At 47.8% G+C, this 15097-nt stretch overlaps 2 protein-coding genes across 7 annotated transcripts in view; both read left to right on the top strand.

Moving 5' to 3' along the window:
• Positions 1-15097, top strand: part of LOC311530549 (uncharacterized protein) — a 50169-nt gene that overhangs the window by 19608 nt on the left and 15464 nt on the right. The gene's annotated exons all lie outside the window — the stretch shown is intronic.
• On the top strand, positions 5700-9790 carry LOC311530581 (uncharacterized protein). 6 transcript variants are annotated; one of them, XM_084647381.1, is made up of 2 exons: positions 5700-5796; positions 7373-9790. In XM_084647381.1, exon 2 carries the CDS (start codon positions 7431-7433, stop codon positions 8643-8645), a length of 1215 nt encoding a protein of 404 aa, XP_084503507.1. In that variant the 5' UTR covers positions 5700-5796; positions 7373-7430; the 3' UTR covers positions 8646-9790. The 6 variants fall into 6 exon arrangements, with proteins under 6 accessions (XP_084503507.1, XP_084503509.1, XP_084503510.1 ...); XM_084647383.1 differs by having other exon boundaries at positions 5777-5796; positions 7329-9790; XM_084647384.1 differs by lacking the exon at positions 5700-5796 and adding an exon at positions 6086-6264.

The following is a 15097-nucleotide window of genomic DNA, read 5'->3' on the forward strand; positions in this document are numbered from 1 at the left end:
AGGCCAGAGCATCGGGGCCCAGGTGCTTTCCCATGTTCCCATGGCTAAGAGAGGGCACTCGGCCCCCTGGGATGCAGGACCCTGGTGCAGGCACCCAGCCCATTGCCCCCTCCAGCCATGAGGTCATGGCCTGTAAACCTAATTTCTAAGTGTTACACTCACCCAATCGGGAAACAGGAACTACATCTTGTGACATGGGTCAGTCAGAAACAGCTCACATAGCTCAGATGGTTTTCAAGTCTTATTTGGCAAATCACTTTGAATAATGAATAAATCCAAGAGAATTGTGCTCCGTCTCTGGGTAACACTCAGGGAAAGGAGCTGAATTCCTGCCACTCCTTATTCCCTGCACGTTCTGTGCTTTGTGATTCTTGGGGCCCTTTTCTCACCCCTCTCTGGGGTTCTGGCTCTTCCTGCCTATTATTCCCCTTTTGCTCTGCTTGGGAATCACTACTAGTCCTGCGGTTCCTACCACGTGCAGAGAGCACTGTACAGACCAACGAGGAGACTGCGCTGGGAGCTTGCAGACCCCTTTGTGCTGCTAGTGGGATTATTGTGATTATTCATTAGTCTCTGTCAGTGCCGGGCACATCACAGAAGACCCATGGGCATGGCTTCTGCCTGGGGAGCTCACACTCTGCACATGTTTAAATGTTCCCGGGCATAGAGGGGGGGGGCTGAGCGTTCCCTGGAGAAGAAGGTTTGAGGAGGGGCGGGAAGGTGGATGGGGGCCGGGGGAGCAGGGTCCAGGCAGAGGTGAGAAGGTGTGTGTTTGTGTGGCCAGGGTCGAGCGCATATGAGGGGCAAGGGATAAAAAGCTTCCTGGGCTCCTTTCCTTGAGCAGGTCCCATTCACCCAGCCTGGGCCCACTGCTCACACAGCCCTGGGGCTGGGCTCTCGCTTCCCTTCCCCTGGCCCAGCTACCAAATCCACTTTCCCAGCTCTCCCCACCCCTCCCTCCGTCTCGCTGGGACCAGCTCCCCTTACGAGGCTGCCCCCTGAGGCCGTTTCACTCCCCTCCATGGGCAGAGAGTCTGCCAGGGTAGGAAATGCCAGGATGTTCCCCTCACTCACTGGCCCCATCACATTCTCTGGGCTCCTGGGCTTGCCTTTTCTGTGGGATTCTGATAATGCAGTTAATGGCCCGGAGGGGACCTGGGAATCCTGCAATCCTCACCCCACTTCTGTTCCCCCCCCCACGTAATGCTGAGTAGGACCCAGTCAGGGGTAGATAAAGGTCTCTGTCACACTGGTCACTGTGTGTAACAGGGGTGTGAATTCAGTTCAATGGGCCTAGGGTGACCAAACAGCAAGTATGAAAAGTCGGGATGGGGTGGGGGGTAGGGTAATAGGTGCCTATATAAGATAAAGCCCCAAATATCGGGACTGTCCCTATAAAATCAGGACATAGTTACCCTAAATGGGCCTGAAGCACATGCTGATGGGCTGTAGTGAATTGGGGGAGGGGGAGCTAGTTGCCAGATTCCTCCCAGAGAAACATTGTCCAATCAGGGGCAGCAACTTCAGCCCTTACATTAACCAACACCTCCCCCCTCCCACCCCGATTCCCTGGGTATGGACACATCCTCCCATCTCAGCAGTGCTCTGGGCTGTGGCTGAATCAGATCAGGGCCTTCCCTGGAGCCATAGGTCCCCCCTGCTCACAGCTCTCTCTGTTCAGCCCCAGCTGGGTGGGAGCATTTCTCTGACTGTCATCCCCACTCATTTTAGAAAGAATTGGATCTGAAATGTTTGTAATGCAAAACCTACGTTCCTCACTTTCCACCCGCTTTAAACAACATAGGGTAATAGGTGCAGGGAAAAACTGAAGTGGGAACTCTGTGCAGTGAGGGGGCCTGAGATGGTAGGGCAGGAGAAATAACTGGGGCAGAGGGGCCCCATCTGCCAGCAAAAGCCATGTCACCCCCAGCATCCACCATGTCTCCTGATACAGAGAAATCAAACCTGTGGTGGAAGGAATGGAGGAGTTGCTAACATCTTGGCCCTGGCATTTCTACGTTACATCATCCCATTGTAACTCCCTTATCTCTGTCCCATTCTCTCTTTCTCTCTGCTAGTTGGCTGCCCCCTTTGCTGGCCACTGCTCCTTCCCCAGTGTTACAAACACTCATGATTTTGTCACGAGTCTCATGATAATGTTTTCCTTAAAGCCCAAGCTCCTGGAGTCAAGTGGAGATGTGATGATTTCAGCTTTCATTCTTAAAGAAAAAGTAAGTTTCTAGCCCTCATGGCTGTGGAAAAAGCTTCAAAATGTGACCCCCAGTTCACCCTAAAGGCTTAAAAAGCAGAAGGCAAATAAAACAAACCCCAACGCTGTTATTCTTACATAATCTCATGATTTTAAAGGCAGTCTCATGGTTTTTGGTGAGCCTGACTCATGACTGTTGAACATTTGGGGTTGGCAGTGCTGTTTCCCCATCATGGACAGGATCTGTTTTCCCCACTCTCCCCCTTCTATGGGTCTGCCTACACCATCAAACCACCCGCTATGGAATCTGGTCTCTGGACAGAACAACCCTGGCCCGGCTAACACCTGAATGGGGTTTGCAGTAGAATATGGTTCTGATCCACGTTCCCCTTCCCTCAAGTAGTGCAGGGTTCTGCAGACACCCCCTGGGGCGGTGCAGCTCCTGAGACCTGGGTCAGTCCTGTCTACACTGCAGTGCCCAGCCATGCTCTAAGGGTTTTGAGAACCATGATTCATTTAATGACATCCCCAGAACAAGACTGAGAATGCAGGCGGGGCCCAGACCTCTCTCCCTTCCCTGGTTCCAGACTTCTCTGCTCCTGGATCCCTCCCTTCTGCCCACTCTGCCCCTCCCCAGGATTGCCCCATCCCACTTCTTGGATCTCTTCCCCTCTGTAATTTCTTCCCCTCTGTAATGTCTGTAAGCAAGGACTGGCCTGTCTTGGGAGATCTTGGGAGACAGGCCAGTCCTTGCTTACAGACAGCTCCCCAACCTGAAGCAAATACTCACCAGCAACCACACACCACACAACAAAAACACTAACCCAGGAACCTATCCTTGCAACAAAGCCCATTGCCAACTCTGACCACATATCTATTCGGGGAACACCATCATAGGACCTAATCACATCAGCCACACTATCAGAGGCTCGTTCACCTGCACATCTACCAATGTGATATATGCCATTATGTGCCAGCAATACCCCTCTGCCATGTACATTGGCCAAACTGGACAGTCTCTACGTAAAAGAATAAATGGACACAAATCAGAAATCAAGAATTATAACATTGAAAAACCAGTCAGAGAACACTTCAATCTCCCTGTTCACTCGATTACAGACCTAAAAGTCACAATACTACAACAAAAAAACTTCAGTAACAGACTCCAACGAGAAACTGCTGAATTGGAATTAATTTGCAAACTGGACACCATTAAATTAGGCTTGAATAAAGACTGGGAGTGGATGTGTCATTACACAAATTAAAACTATTTCCCCATGCTTATTTTTCCCCCTACTATTACTCATACCTTCTTGTCAACTGTTGTAAATGGGCCATCCTGATTATCGCTACGAAAAATTTTTTTTCTCCTGCTGATAATAGCTCACCTTAACTGATCACTCTTATTATAGTGGGTATGGCAACACCCATTTTTTCATGTTCTCTGTTTGTGTGTGTATATATATATATATATATATCTTCCTACTGTATTTTCCACTGCATGCATCCAATGAAGTGGGTTTTAGCCCACGAAAGCTTATGCTCAAATAAATTTGTTAGTCTCTAATGTGCCACAAGTACTCCTTGTTCTTTTTTCTGTGCAGATAGGGATATAAAAGGCAGAGGAGGAGAGTAGGTGACAAGGTGGAGAGAGGATCCTGGATCCCTGGTTTGGAGGGAAACAATTGCTCTGAGACATTTGCCTTTCCTTCTCGGAAATTATGTAAGCTCCCACCCGCCCCAAAAAACCCAACAACACCTTCGCTCTTTTTCTCTCTAATGATCTAATATCAATATAAAATCCATTCAAAATTTCTGTATTCCCCATCTAATTACGGAATTAGATTTAAAATCTCCTTTGATTTTGCCCCTTCCCTGTAGATTTCAGTTATTAGTATAAAATTGCCTCAGATTTTCCCAATTTCCACCTAATTCTGAAATACTGCGATAAAATCTTCACAGATTTGGGGGATTATTCACCCTTTTGAATGGCAGCAACTTCTCCTGGTTTTGGAGGGAAACAGTTTCCCTGAGTTCTTACACCAGTTACAGAATTAAACCACTCAATAATCTACTTTCCCTCACATTAAGGAATCAAATTGTTCCTCTTTGCATCGATGAAACTGATATTTTTCTGATTAAAGTGACTTGCTTTGTGGTTCATAATAAAGTTTGGTCCTTCCCCATTAGGAATAATGATGTTTGTATTGCTGCTAATGGGGCAGTTGGCCATCTTATTGCCCCAGACAAGGCAGGATGAGGAAGAATGAGGGGTTCCCCTCCCTCCAGGGCTGCTCCATGCTTCCTGGGTCCCTAGTGCAGCAATTCCCAAAGTAATGGAAGGACTAGCTGGGGGTCCGGGAAGTTGTATCAATTAACTACAGGTTGAGGAGTCTTTTTGCAGAATCCCCGGAGTGGGTGTGATTGTTTTCAGATTCCTGAAGGGGAGGTGGGGAATTGAGTTTTTAAATGTTTACAAAATGCCACCCTATGTAGCACTCAGGGTAGCCCAGGAGGAGAAGGGAAGAATAAGGTCTCTGAAGGAGACTGCCCAGACCCAGGTTATCCCATCCCAGCTGCTGCTGCCCACTCCTGGCCACAGCCCAACCCAGCTCCCCACAACCACCAGCTGCCATTCACCTGCCCCGCCCATTCTGCTGCCCCCTCCCCAACAGCTATGGACCCTTCCAGCTCCATTCCCCTTCTGTGCTGTGTTAAAGCCACATCAGCCAGGGCTCCCTGCTGCCCATGTTGATGAAGTGAGCTGTAGCTCACGAAAGCTCATGCTCAAATAAATTGGTTAGTCTCTAAGGTGCCACAAGTACTCCTTTTCTTTTTCCTAAGATTAGGGTGACCAGATGTCCCATTTTTAGGGACTTTTTCTTATACAGGTGCCTATTACCCCGCACCCCCGTCCTGTTTTTTCACAATTGCTATCTGGTAACCCTACCTAAGATGGTGGCAACGAAATTAGATTTCTTTTGGCAGCTCAGTGAATCATTTCAGATAGAGACGAGCTGCTGTAACTGGGCATTGAGCCACACTGCAGCTTTAACACCATAGCCCTGGGGAAAGGGTGCTGAGATGGACTCTCCAGGGAAGAGCACAAGCCCCTCTGCTACCCACACCCTATTTTGATAAGCACGGCAGATGGCTCATCCCACCTATGGTAACTTTTTTTTATCCCCTCTGCCCCTGTCTGGTGCTGCATTCCCCCCTTTCTGAACCCCGATTCCGTCTATCTGCCCCTCCCCTTCCCCTCCTTCCACCAGTTTGACCCATCTCTGGATACATTTTGAGCCCTGTAAAAACAAAATCTGCCCATCCCTCCCCACCAATTTGCCCCCTCTCTCCCCTCATTTAAAACTGTGTATAGCAGATTCTGATTGCGAGTAAGGGCAGAGGCTTCAGCAGATGTTACTGAGCATGTTCAGATCCATCCAACCTGCTCAGTAACAACAAAGCAGCCAATTTCCCTTTTTGCCCCCAGAGAAGGGCTCCATGAGGAGCAAAATGCGGATGAGCATCCTGGCAGGGCAAGTAGGGTAATTTCAGAAGGGGCTTATACTGGAGTTTGGAGAGACAAGGTGGGTAAGGTAATATCTTTTATTGGAGCAACTTCTTTTGGTGTGAGAAACAAGCTCTGGAGCCACACAGAGCTCTGTTCCAGGTCTCTGCTGGAGAGAGAGACAAACTTGAGTCTATTTCACACCCCCAATTCCCTCCCCCACCCCTTTCTCTGCAGACAGACATTCTGAGCTCAGGTTACAGCCGGTCCCAGGGAGGGCTGCAGGCTGCCTGAGTTGATATTCAGGGACATAGGAAGGGGTTGCTGAGAGCGGTTGTTGTATCCGGTGCTGGCAGGGGTGAGGCAGGAAGTAGGGAGAATTAAAGGCTCTTTGGCACTTCCGCACTGCAATACATAATAATTATTGTCACAGAGGCTCAGAGATTGTGCCGCTCCTGCATTTGGGTGGTCAGTGTGAGAAGACGCTGCTGCTGTCTCCATTGTGAGCTGGAAGCCTGGATTGAGCAGCTGCTGCTCCCCCAGTGGGGTCTGTGTGGGGGGAACCTTCCTTAAAGCCCCCTCTATGCCCAGGCAGGAGGGACTTTCTCCAGTGGCTGGAGCCAGCCCCTGGGGCAGCCCCGGGCTCTACCCACACTGGCTCCTGCACCGGAGACTCCAGGTCAGTAGCGCTCAACTTTTCCAGACTACTGTACCCTTTTCAGGAGTCTGATTTGTCTTGCATAGCCCCCAAGTTCACCTCACTTAAAAGCTACTCACTTACAAAATCATACAAAAGTGTCACAGCACATTGATACTGAACAATTGCTGACTTTCTCATTGTTACCATAGAATTATAAAATAAATCAATTGGAATATAAATACTGTACTTACATTTCAGTGTATGGTATATAGAGCAGTATGAACAAGTCATGTGTATGACATTTTACTTTGTACTGACTTATTTTGATACTCATACTTACGAAGAGCTTTACCTGCATGGAGGGAGCCGGGGGGGGGGGGGATGGTATTGTTATTCAGAGTTGGAGGAAATATTTTGTTTTGAAAAAGCCTTCTTTTTAAAAAAAAAAAAAAAAATCTCTGTTAAACAGCTCCTAGGACTTCAAAATAGCTTTTAAAAAAGGCTTTGTTTGTTTTTTTCCCCCGGGAAGAAAAGGCCTGTGAAATTCAATCTAAAATGGTGTGGATTGGTTTTTCTTGTCACTGGAAGTGTTTAAAGCAGAAATTGAGTCTTTCTAAAAAATTTACTTTAGCTCCCCAAGAATGTATGGGCTTGATGCAGGAATTACTGGGGAACAAAAAACTCTGTGAGCTCCTCCTGTTCTGCCTTATCTCACCCAGGATTGTCACAGGCAGGTGTTGTAGACATATGGCAGATGTTGCTCATGAATTCCCCACCACCCTGGCTGACACCTGGGAGTAGCTCCCTCCCTTTGACTGTTCGGATGGGCTGTGGGGGCAGGACTGGTCCCCCACCTCTCTGCTAGGGAAAGATTTTGGGAAGGATACAACTGATTTTTCAATCTTCCCAACAGGTATTTTAATTTGTTTCTCCCTTTCGTCTTCCACTTTCTGAGATTCCCTTTCCTCCAGTGCAGGGAATGACTCATGTCTGGATTGTCTCTCTGTCACATCAGGTGATGGGATGGTGAGTGAGAACAAGGAGGTGAATCCTCAGCAGGGAGGTCTGAGCAAATGGAAGCACAGAGAACACTATCGGGAAGATCTGAAGGGGAAGTTTCCTGGACTCCTGAGCAGGGAGAAGCCTGTGAAAATCAGCACAGGCCAGAGGGGCAGCAGGAAAACTCCCCTGGGGAGAGATTGGATAAACCCACTCACCAAGGGGGAGGTTTGAAGGACCTTCCTGAAGACATGATCCAGCCAGGAATCTGCACTAAAGGGAAACTGTATGTATGTGCTGAGTGCAGGAGAAGCTTTGATCGGAGATCACATCTCATTGTGCATCAGAAAATCCACACAGGAGAGAGATCCTATAGCTGTCCTGATTGCGGGAAAATCTTCAGTAACATCTCATCCCTGATTGTTCATCGGAGAGTCCACACAGGAGAGAGACCCTATAACTGCTCAGAGTGTGGGAAATCCTTCACTCGGAGCTCCACCCTTGTTGTGCATCAGAGAGTGCACACAGAAGAGAAACCCTATAAATGCCCCGACTGCGGGAAAAGCTTCAAGCGGAGCTCAACCCTTATTTCACACCAGAAAATCCATACAGGAGAGAGACCTTATAACTGCCTTGAATGTGGGAAAGGCTTCAGTGAACGCTCAAACCTAAACAAACATCAGAGAATCCACACAGGAGAGAAACCCTATAATTGCCTTGAGTGCGGGAAAAGTTTCACTCGGCACTCACATCTCATTAGACATCAGAGAATGCATACTGGAAAGATACCCTATAGGTGCCCTGACTGTGGAAAAAACTTTAGTGACAGCTCAGCTGTTATTAGACATCAGAGGATTCATACCGGAGAGAGACCCTATAAATGCCTTGAGTGTGGGAAAAGCTTCAAGCAGAGCTCTGACCTTATGAATCATCAGAGAATCCACACGGGAGAAAAACCCTATTACTGCCCTGAGTGTGGGAAGGGGTTCAGTCGGAAGGCTCATGTTATTTCACACCAAAAAATGCACAGGCCAGCGAGATCTTTTAACTGCCTTGAGTGTGGGAAAAACTTCACTAGGAGCTCTGACCTCATTAGACATCAGAAAACCCACACTGGAAAGACACCATATAAATGTTCTCTCTGTCGAAAAAGCTTCAAGCAAAGGTCAGAACTTATTTCACATCAGAGAGCGCACACAACACAGAGAAACTATAAATGTTATGTCTGTGGAAAAAGCTACAAGGCGAAGGTCTCTCTAATGTCCCACCAGAAACTCCACACAGGCTAGCAAGTGGCAGGAGCTCTCACTATGGGACAATGGGTCTGTGCTCTCCTGAAGCAAAGTGTAAATGTGCTTCATTGATAGACAGTCTGTGCAGGGGCAGCAAGTGGATGAAGGGTTTGGGTTTCAGTGGGGGATAGTTGGCAGGGGCAGAAAAGAACAGAACGCTGGGTACTGAGGAGCTGGGCGATTTCAGGGTCTGGGGTGAGCAGGTGATGGGATTGGTAGAGAGACATTTCTGTGGGTTACACACATATTTTCCAATTTAGAGGAGAGGTAAAAATGACCTATTGCAGTTCTTGTCTGAGTTGTCTTTGTAGCTCCTAGGGCATCTCCGCGTAGGGATAGGGGAATATTATTCAGGGAAGCAGCAAGGGGCCCTCTGGGGCTGTAGTTGCAAGGAAGAAAGAGCTGCTGATTTGAACTAACAGGATGTCAGAGCACTGCTCAGTGTACTGGACATCTCTGAAGTCATGGATGGTAGGGGCGGCTGGAGATTGGGGAATTAATGGTGGAGATTCCCCAGAGAGGTGGGAACTCTGAGGAATGCCCTTTTGGGAGTGTGGTCTAGTGGTTAGAGGGGAGGGTGGGGGAAATGAGAGTTAAGATTCCTGGGTGTGAGCTAGTGCCGGTCACTTCCCCTCCTGTCTCTGTGTCCATTTCTCCCATCCCTACAATGGAGATAATAGTTGTCCAACTCCCTGGAGAGTTGTGATGGGCCACTAATTATTGTGTATGAAATGGTTCAGGAGAATGCAAGTATAGGAAAGGCCGAGTTTCACTGTTATTACTGTGTACTGTATTCACAGGATTATAGAATCACAGAAATGCAGGGTTGGAAGGAACCTTGAGAGGTCATCTAGTCCAGTGTCCTGCACCGAGGCAGGACCAAGTAAACCTAGACCATCCCTGACAGGTGTTTGTCCAACTTGTTCTTAAAAACCTCCAATGACGGGGATTCCACAGCTTCCCTTGAAAGTCTATTCCAGAGCTTAACTATCCTAATAGCAGTGGTCCCCAAATTTTTCAGAGTAGTGACCTCCCTTACCCCTGTTCATGCCCCCCTGCTCCCCCTGGGAGCCAGGTTCAGGAGTGGGACTGCGGCTCCCGGGAGGAGGGAGGAAGCCACGACTGGGACATGGTCAGGGGCTGAGGCTGGGGGTGGGGGTGGTGCAGGGGCATGGGGCCACAGCTGGGGGCAGCACCAGAGCAGAGCTGGGAGTGAAGCAGGGCTGGGTGGCATTCCCTCCCACCCCCAAAGGGGGCTGGCCTGGACTCCCCCGCACCCCCCCAAATGTTCCTCCGCACCCCACAGTTTCAGGGCCTCTGCCTTATTGGAAAGCAGTTGATTTTTTTTCCTTCCTAAGTGTAATATTTTGCATTTGTCTTTACTGACTTTATTTCAGACCAATTCTCCAATTTGTCAAGGTCATTTTGAAATCTAATCCTGTCCTCGAAAGTGCTAGAAATCCCTCCCATCTAGGTGTCATTTACAAATTTTATAAGCATATTCTCCACTCTGTTATCCCAGTCATTAATGAAAATATTGAATGGTACCAGATCCTGGACTGACCTGAGGGACCCCACTAGATATGTTCCTCATATTTGAGTATGAACCATTGATAACTATTCTCTGAGTATGGCCTTTCAAAGAGTTTTGCACCCATCGTATAGTAGTCTAGATGAAATTACATTTTCCTAGTTTGCTTATGAGAATGTCATGTGGGACTGTGTCATAAGCCTTACTAAAATCAAGATTACTCCTGGGGGAATTCTGCACCAAAAAAAAAAAAAAAAAATTCTGCACACAATATTTTAAAATTCTGCATATTTTATTTGTCAAAATAATGCGTTTTTTTAATGCAAAAAGATCCACAATAACAGACAGTCACTCATGACTGAGAACAACATTGCAGGATATGCAAAATAATTTGTTCCCATCCACATGCAATTTTGTAGGGAATTCTCGAGCACGAGAAGCTGGTGTAGCAGTTTTGATGCATGATGTGAAGGCTGTTCATGTCGTGCAAAAGAATGAATATCCGTTTGTCATTTGGTAACTTCATCTGGACCTGGCTGGGTACTTTGGGAAGTGCTTGGTTCTGATTGTCCTGACATTTTATTAACTGCTTGATAAATGTTTTATATGCCCTCAAAGTCTTCTTTTTTTTAAATGGGTAAGTAAAATAAATCCTGAGCTATAATCTAACCCCATTGTGTCACTTTGGCACAGGAAAAAAGTGAGAAAGCACATAGATCTTCCTAGTTGAGGATTTCCTTACTGTCCTTTATAATAAGGCTCCTTTACATCACTCTGGCAATGTAAAGGAGCTTTAAAATGTTTATAGGTTTTATGCTCCTGGGGTAATTGACTGAGAATGGGAACAGTTAACTGACAATAGAAACATTAACCACATTACTATACAGGCAGGCTGCTACATTTCTGCCTCAGAAAATGAGATCAACTATCAAAATCACCATTAACAATGTTGTTTTTCCCCATCAAGAACAGTGTTTTGTTTCAAACGTTGAAACAGTTTTGCACAGAAAGAACACTCTTCTTCTTCCACACCTTATCCCCTCTCAAATAAAAACTGACTGAATTTTGTTTCAATCCAATCCCTGTGATCTTCTATAAAGTGAGCCTCCAGGCAATTTAAGGGATAGCACTGGCTGATTGCATTTCCAAACCTGGCAAAACAGCTGCTTGCTTCATTGCAGTGAAGGAACATAGGCAGGCAGGCTGCTACATTTCTGCCTCGGGGGACAGAGCCTGCCTCCTGCCTAACAAAAAGCCCTACCCCTCCACGCCGGGCACTCTGCAGGAGAAAGGAAGAGGGACAGAGGGCTTGGCTACACTTGCAGATGTAGAGCGCTTTGGGTTAAACCAGCCTTCGTACAGCGCAGTAGGGAAAGTGCTCCAGTCTGTCCACACTGACAGCTGAAAGCGCACTGGCGGGGCCACATCTGCAGCACTTGCAGCTGCATTGGGAGCTGTGCATTATGGGCAGCTATCCCAGCGTTCAAGTGGCTGCAGTGTGTTTTTCAAATGGGGAGGGGGTAGGGTGGAGTGTGTTGTGTGTATGTGGGGGGAGAGAGAGTGGGTTTTTGGGGTGCTGAGAGTGCATCAGCATGCTGTCTTGTAAGCACAGACCCCTCCCCCACCTCTCTCTCTCTCTCACTCAGCAAACATTAGCTGTTTGTTTTTTTCTCGGAGATGATAAGCAGCCGGCACTCCAAAATGGAGCTTTGAAAGGGCCACTTCTGCATTCCTGCCGGAGTTCACAACAAAGACGAGAAGCCACTTCAGTTAATGGGACCTTTCCGGAGGGCAATCAGAGTGCTGTAAGGTAACTCCTCATTCACACTGACGCTGTAGCGTCTCACCCAATATGCAGCAAACCTTATCCCTCTCAGGGAGGTGGCATACCAGCGGTGCTCTAGCCAGGGAGTCAGAGCACTCTACATGCCGTGCCAGTGTGGATGGGGAGTGAGTTAGAGCACTCTGGGCGGCTTTATTGTGCTGTAACTCGCAAATGTAGCCAAGGCCAGAGTCTCTCCCGCTTGTTTGCTCACGTGCGCCCAGCCCTGCCCCTTGACGGTAACGAATGTCCCCCCCCGCAGGCGTGCATGCCCAGCCTCCCTCCCCCGCAGTGATTTGCATCTCTGACAGCTACTCTAGGCATGCTGGGACAGATGCTCTGCCTGCGCTGCCAGGGAAGAGGTGTGTCCCCCCTGCATATTTCTTCTGCATTTTTCTGAGCGGGGAGCACAGAAAACTGTGAACCATAAGAATTCTGCACCTACACAGGTGCGCAGAATTCCATCAGGACAGAGGCACGCAAACTACGGCCCGTGGGCCACTTCCGGCCCACAGGGCCCTCCTGCCCGCCCCCTGAGCTCCTGGCCCGGGAGGTTAGCCCCCGGCCTCTCCCCTGCTGTTCCCCCTCCCATGCAGCCTCAGCTCACTGTGCTGCCGGCGCAATGCTCTGGGCGGTGGGGCTGCAAGCTCCTGGGGAAGTGCAGCTGCAGAGCCTGGCCTGACCCGGTGCTCTGTGCTGTGCAGTGTGTGGCTGGCTCCAGCTGGGCGGCATAGCTGCCTGTCCTGGTGCAGCTGCGCTGCTAGCCACCGGTGCTCCAGGCGGCGCGGTAAGGGGGCAGGGAGCAGGGGGGTTGGATAGAGGGCAGAGGAGTTCAGGGAGGGTGGTCAGGGGGCGGGGGTGTGGATAGGGGTCAGGCAGTCAGAAGGCAGGGAACACGGGGGTTGAATGGGGGTGGGGAGTCTGGGGGTGGTCAGGGAGAAGGGGTGGTTGGATGGGGGTGGGCCAGGCCTGGCTGTTTGGGGAGGCACAGCCTCCCCTAACTGGCCCACCATATAATTTCAGAAAACCAATGCGGTCCTCAGGCCAAAAAAGTTTGCCCGCCCCTGCGTCAGGAGTACAAGATGTATCACATCTACTGCTTTCTCCCTAGCTACTAGACCGGTAACTCTGTCAAAGAGGAAATTAGATTGGTTTGGTATCATTTAAGAACAGTCATACTGGGTCAGACCAATGGTCCATCTAGCCCAGTATCCTGTCTTCTGACAGCGTCCAGTGCCAGATGCTTCAGAGGGAATGGACAGAACAGGTAATCATCCAGTGATCCATCCCCTGTTGCTTATTCCCAGCTTCTGGCAACAGAGGCTAGGGACACTTCAGAGCATGGTTTTGCACCCCTGGACATCCTGGCTAATAGCTATTGATGGACCTATCCATCATTAACTTATCTAGTTGTTTTTTTAACCCTGTTATAGTCTTGGCCTTTACAACATCCTCTGGCAAAGAGTTCCACAGGTTGACAGTGCGTTGTGTGAAGAAATAGGTCTTTTGTTTGTTTTAAACCTGCTGCCTATTAATTTCATTTGGTGACCCCCTAGTTCTTGTGTTGGGAGAAGGAGTAAACACTTCCTTATTTACGTTCTCCACACCAGTTGTGATTTTATAGACCTCTGTCCTATCCCCCCCTTAGTTGTCTCTTTTCCAAGCTGAAAAGTCCAGCCTTATTAATTTTTCCTCACACAGAAGCCGTTCCATACCCTAATCATTTTTGTTGCTCTTTTTTGTACCTTTTCCAATACCAATATATCTTTTTTGAGATGGAGTGACCAGATTTGCACACAGTATTCAAGATGTGGGCGTACCATGGATTTATATAGAGGCAATATGATATTTTCTGTCTTATTATCTATCCCTTTCCTTATGATTTCCAACATTGTTTGCTTTTTTGACTGCCACTGCACATTGAAAGAAGAAAAAGGAGTACTTGTGGCACCTTAGAGACTAACAAATTTATTTGAGCATAAGCTTTTGTGAGCTACAGCTCACTTCACTGGATACATGCAGTGGAAAATACAGTGTGCAGATTTTATATACACAGAGAACATGAAACAGTGGGTGTTACCATACACATTGTAACAAGAGTGATCAGGTAAGGTGAGCTATTACCAGCGGGGGGGGGGGGGGGGGAGATAAGATAACCTTTTGTAGTGATAATCAAGGTGGGCCATTTCCAGCAGTTGACAAGAACGTGTGAGGAACAGTGGGGGTGGGGGGAAATAAACATGGGGAAATAGTTTTACTTTGTGTAATGACACATCCACTCCCAGTCTTTATTCAAACCTAAGTTAATTGTATCAAGTTTGCAGATTAATTCCAATTCAGCAGTCTCTTGTTGGAGTCTATTCAAAACTTCAAAAACAGACTCCAATGGTTGGGATTATGTATTCCAATGTGCATTATTTTGCATTTATCAACATTGAATTTCATCTGCCATTTTGTTCCCCCGTCACCCAGTTTTGTGAGATCCCTTTGTTACTCTTCGCAGTCTGCTGTGGACTTAATTATCTTGAGTAGTTTTTTTATCATCTGTAAATTTTACCACCTCACTGTTTACCCCTTTTTCCAGATCATTTATGAATGGATGGAACGGTGCTGGTCCCAGTACAGACCCCTGGGGGTCACCACTACTTAACTTCTCTCCATTCTGAAAACTGACCATTTATTCCTACTCTTTGTTTCCTATTTTTTAACCAGTTACTGATCCACAAGAGGATCTTCCCTCTTATCCCGTGGCAGCTTTCTTTGCTTAAGAGCCGTTGGTGAGGGACCTTGTCAAAGCCTTTTTGAAATTTGACAAATCCATGTTGGCTATTTCTTACCCTATTATTCAGTAGGTGCTTACAAATTGATTGTTTAATAATTTGTTCCAGTATCTTTCCAGTTAATGAAGTTAGTGTAACTGGTTTATAGTTCCCCCAGTCATCTGTTTCCCTTTTTAATGATAGCTACAATGTTTGCCTTACTCCGGTGTTCTGGGACCTCACCCACCCACCACAAGTTCTCAGAGATACTCACTAATGATTCAGAGACTGCTTCAGCTAGTTCCTTAAAGCACCTTAGAGTAAATTTCATCAGAAC

Source organism: Lepidochelys olivacea, assembly GCF_965140295.1.
Source record: "Lepidochelys olivacea isolate rLepOli2 genome assembly, chromosome: 14".
Classification (NCBI taxonomy): domain Eukaryota; kingdom Metazoa; phylum Chordata; order Testudines; family Cheloniidae; genus Lepidochelys; species Lepidochelys olivacea.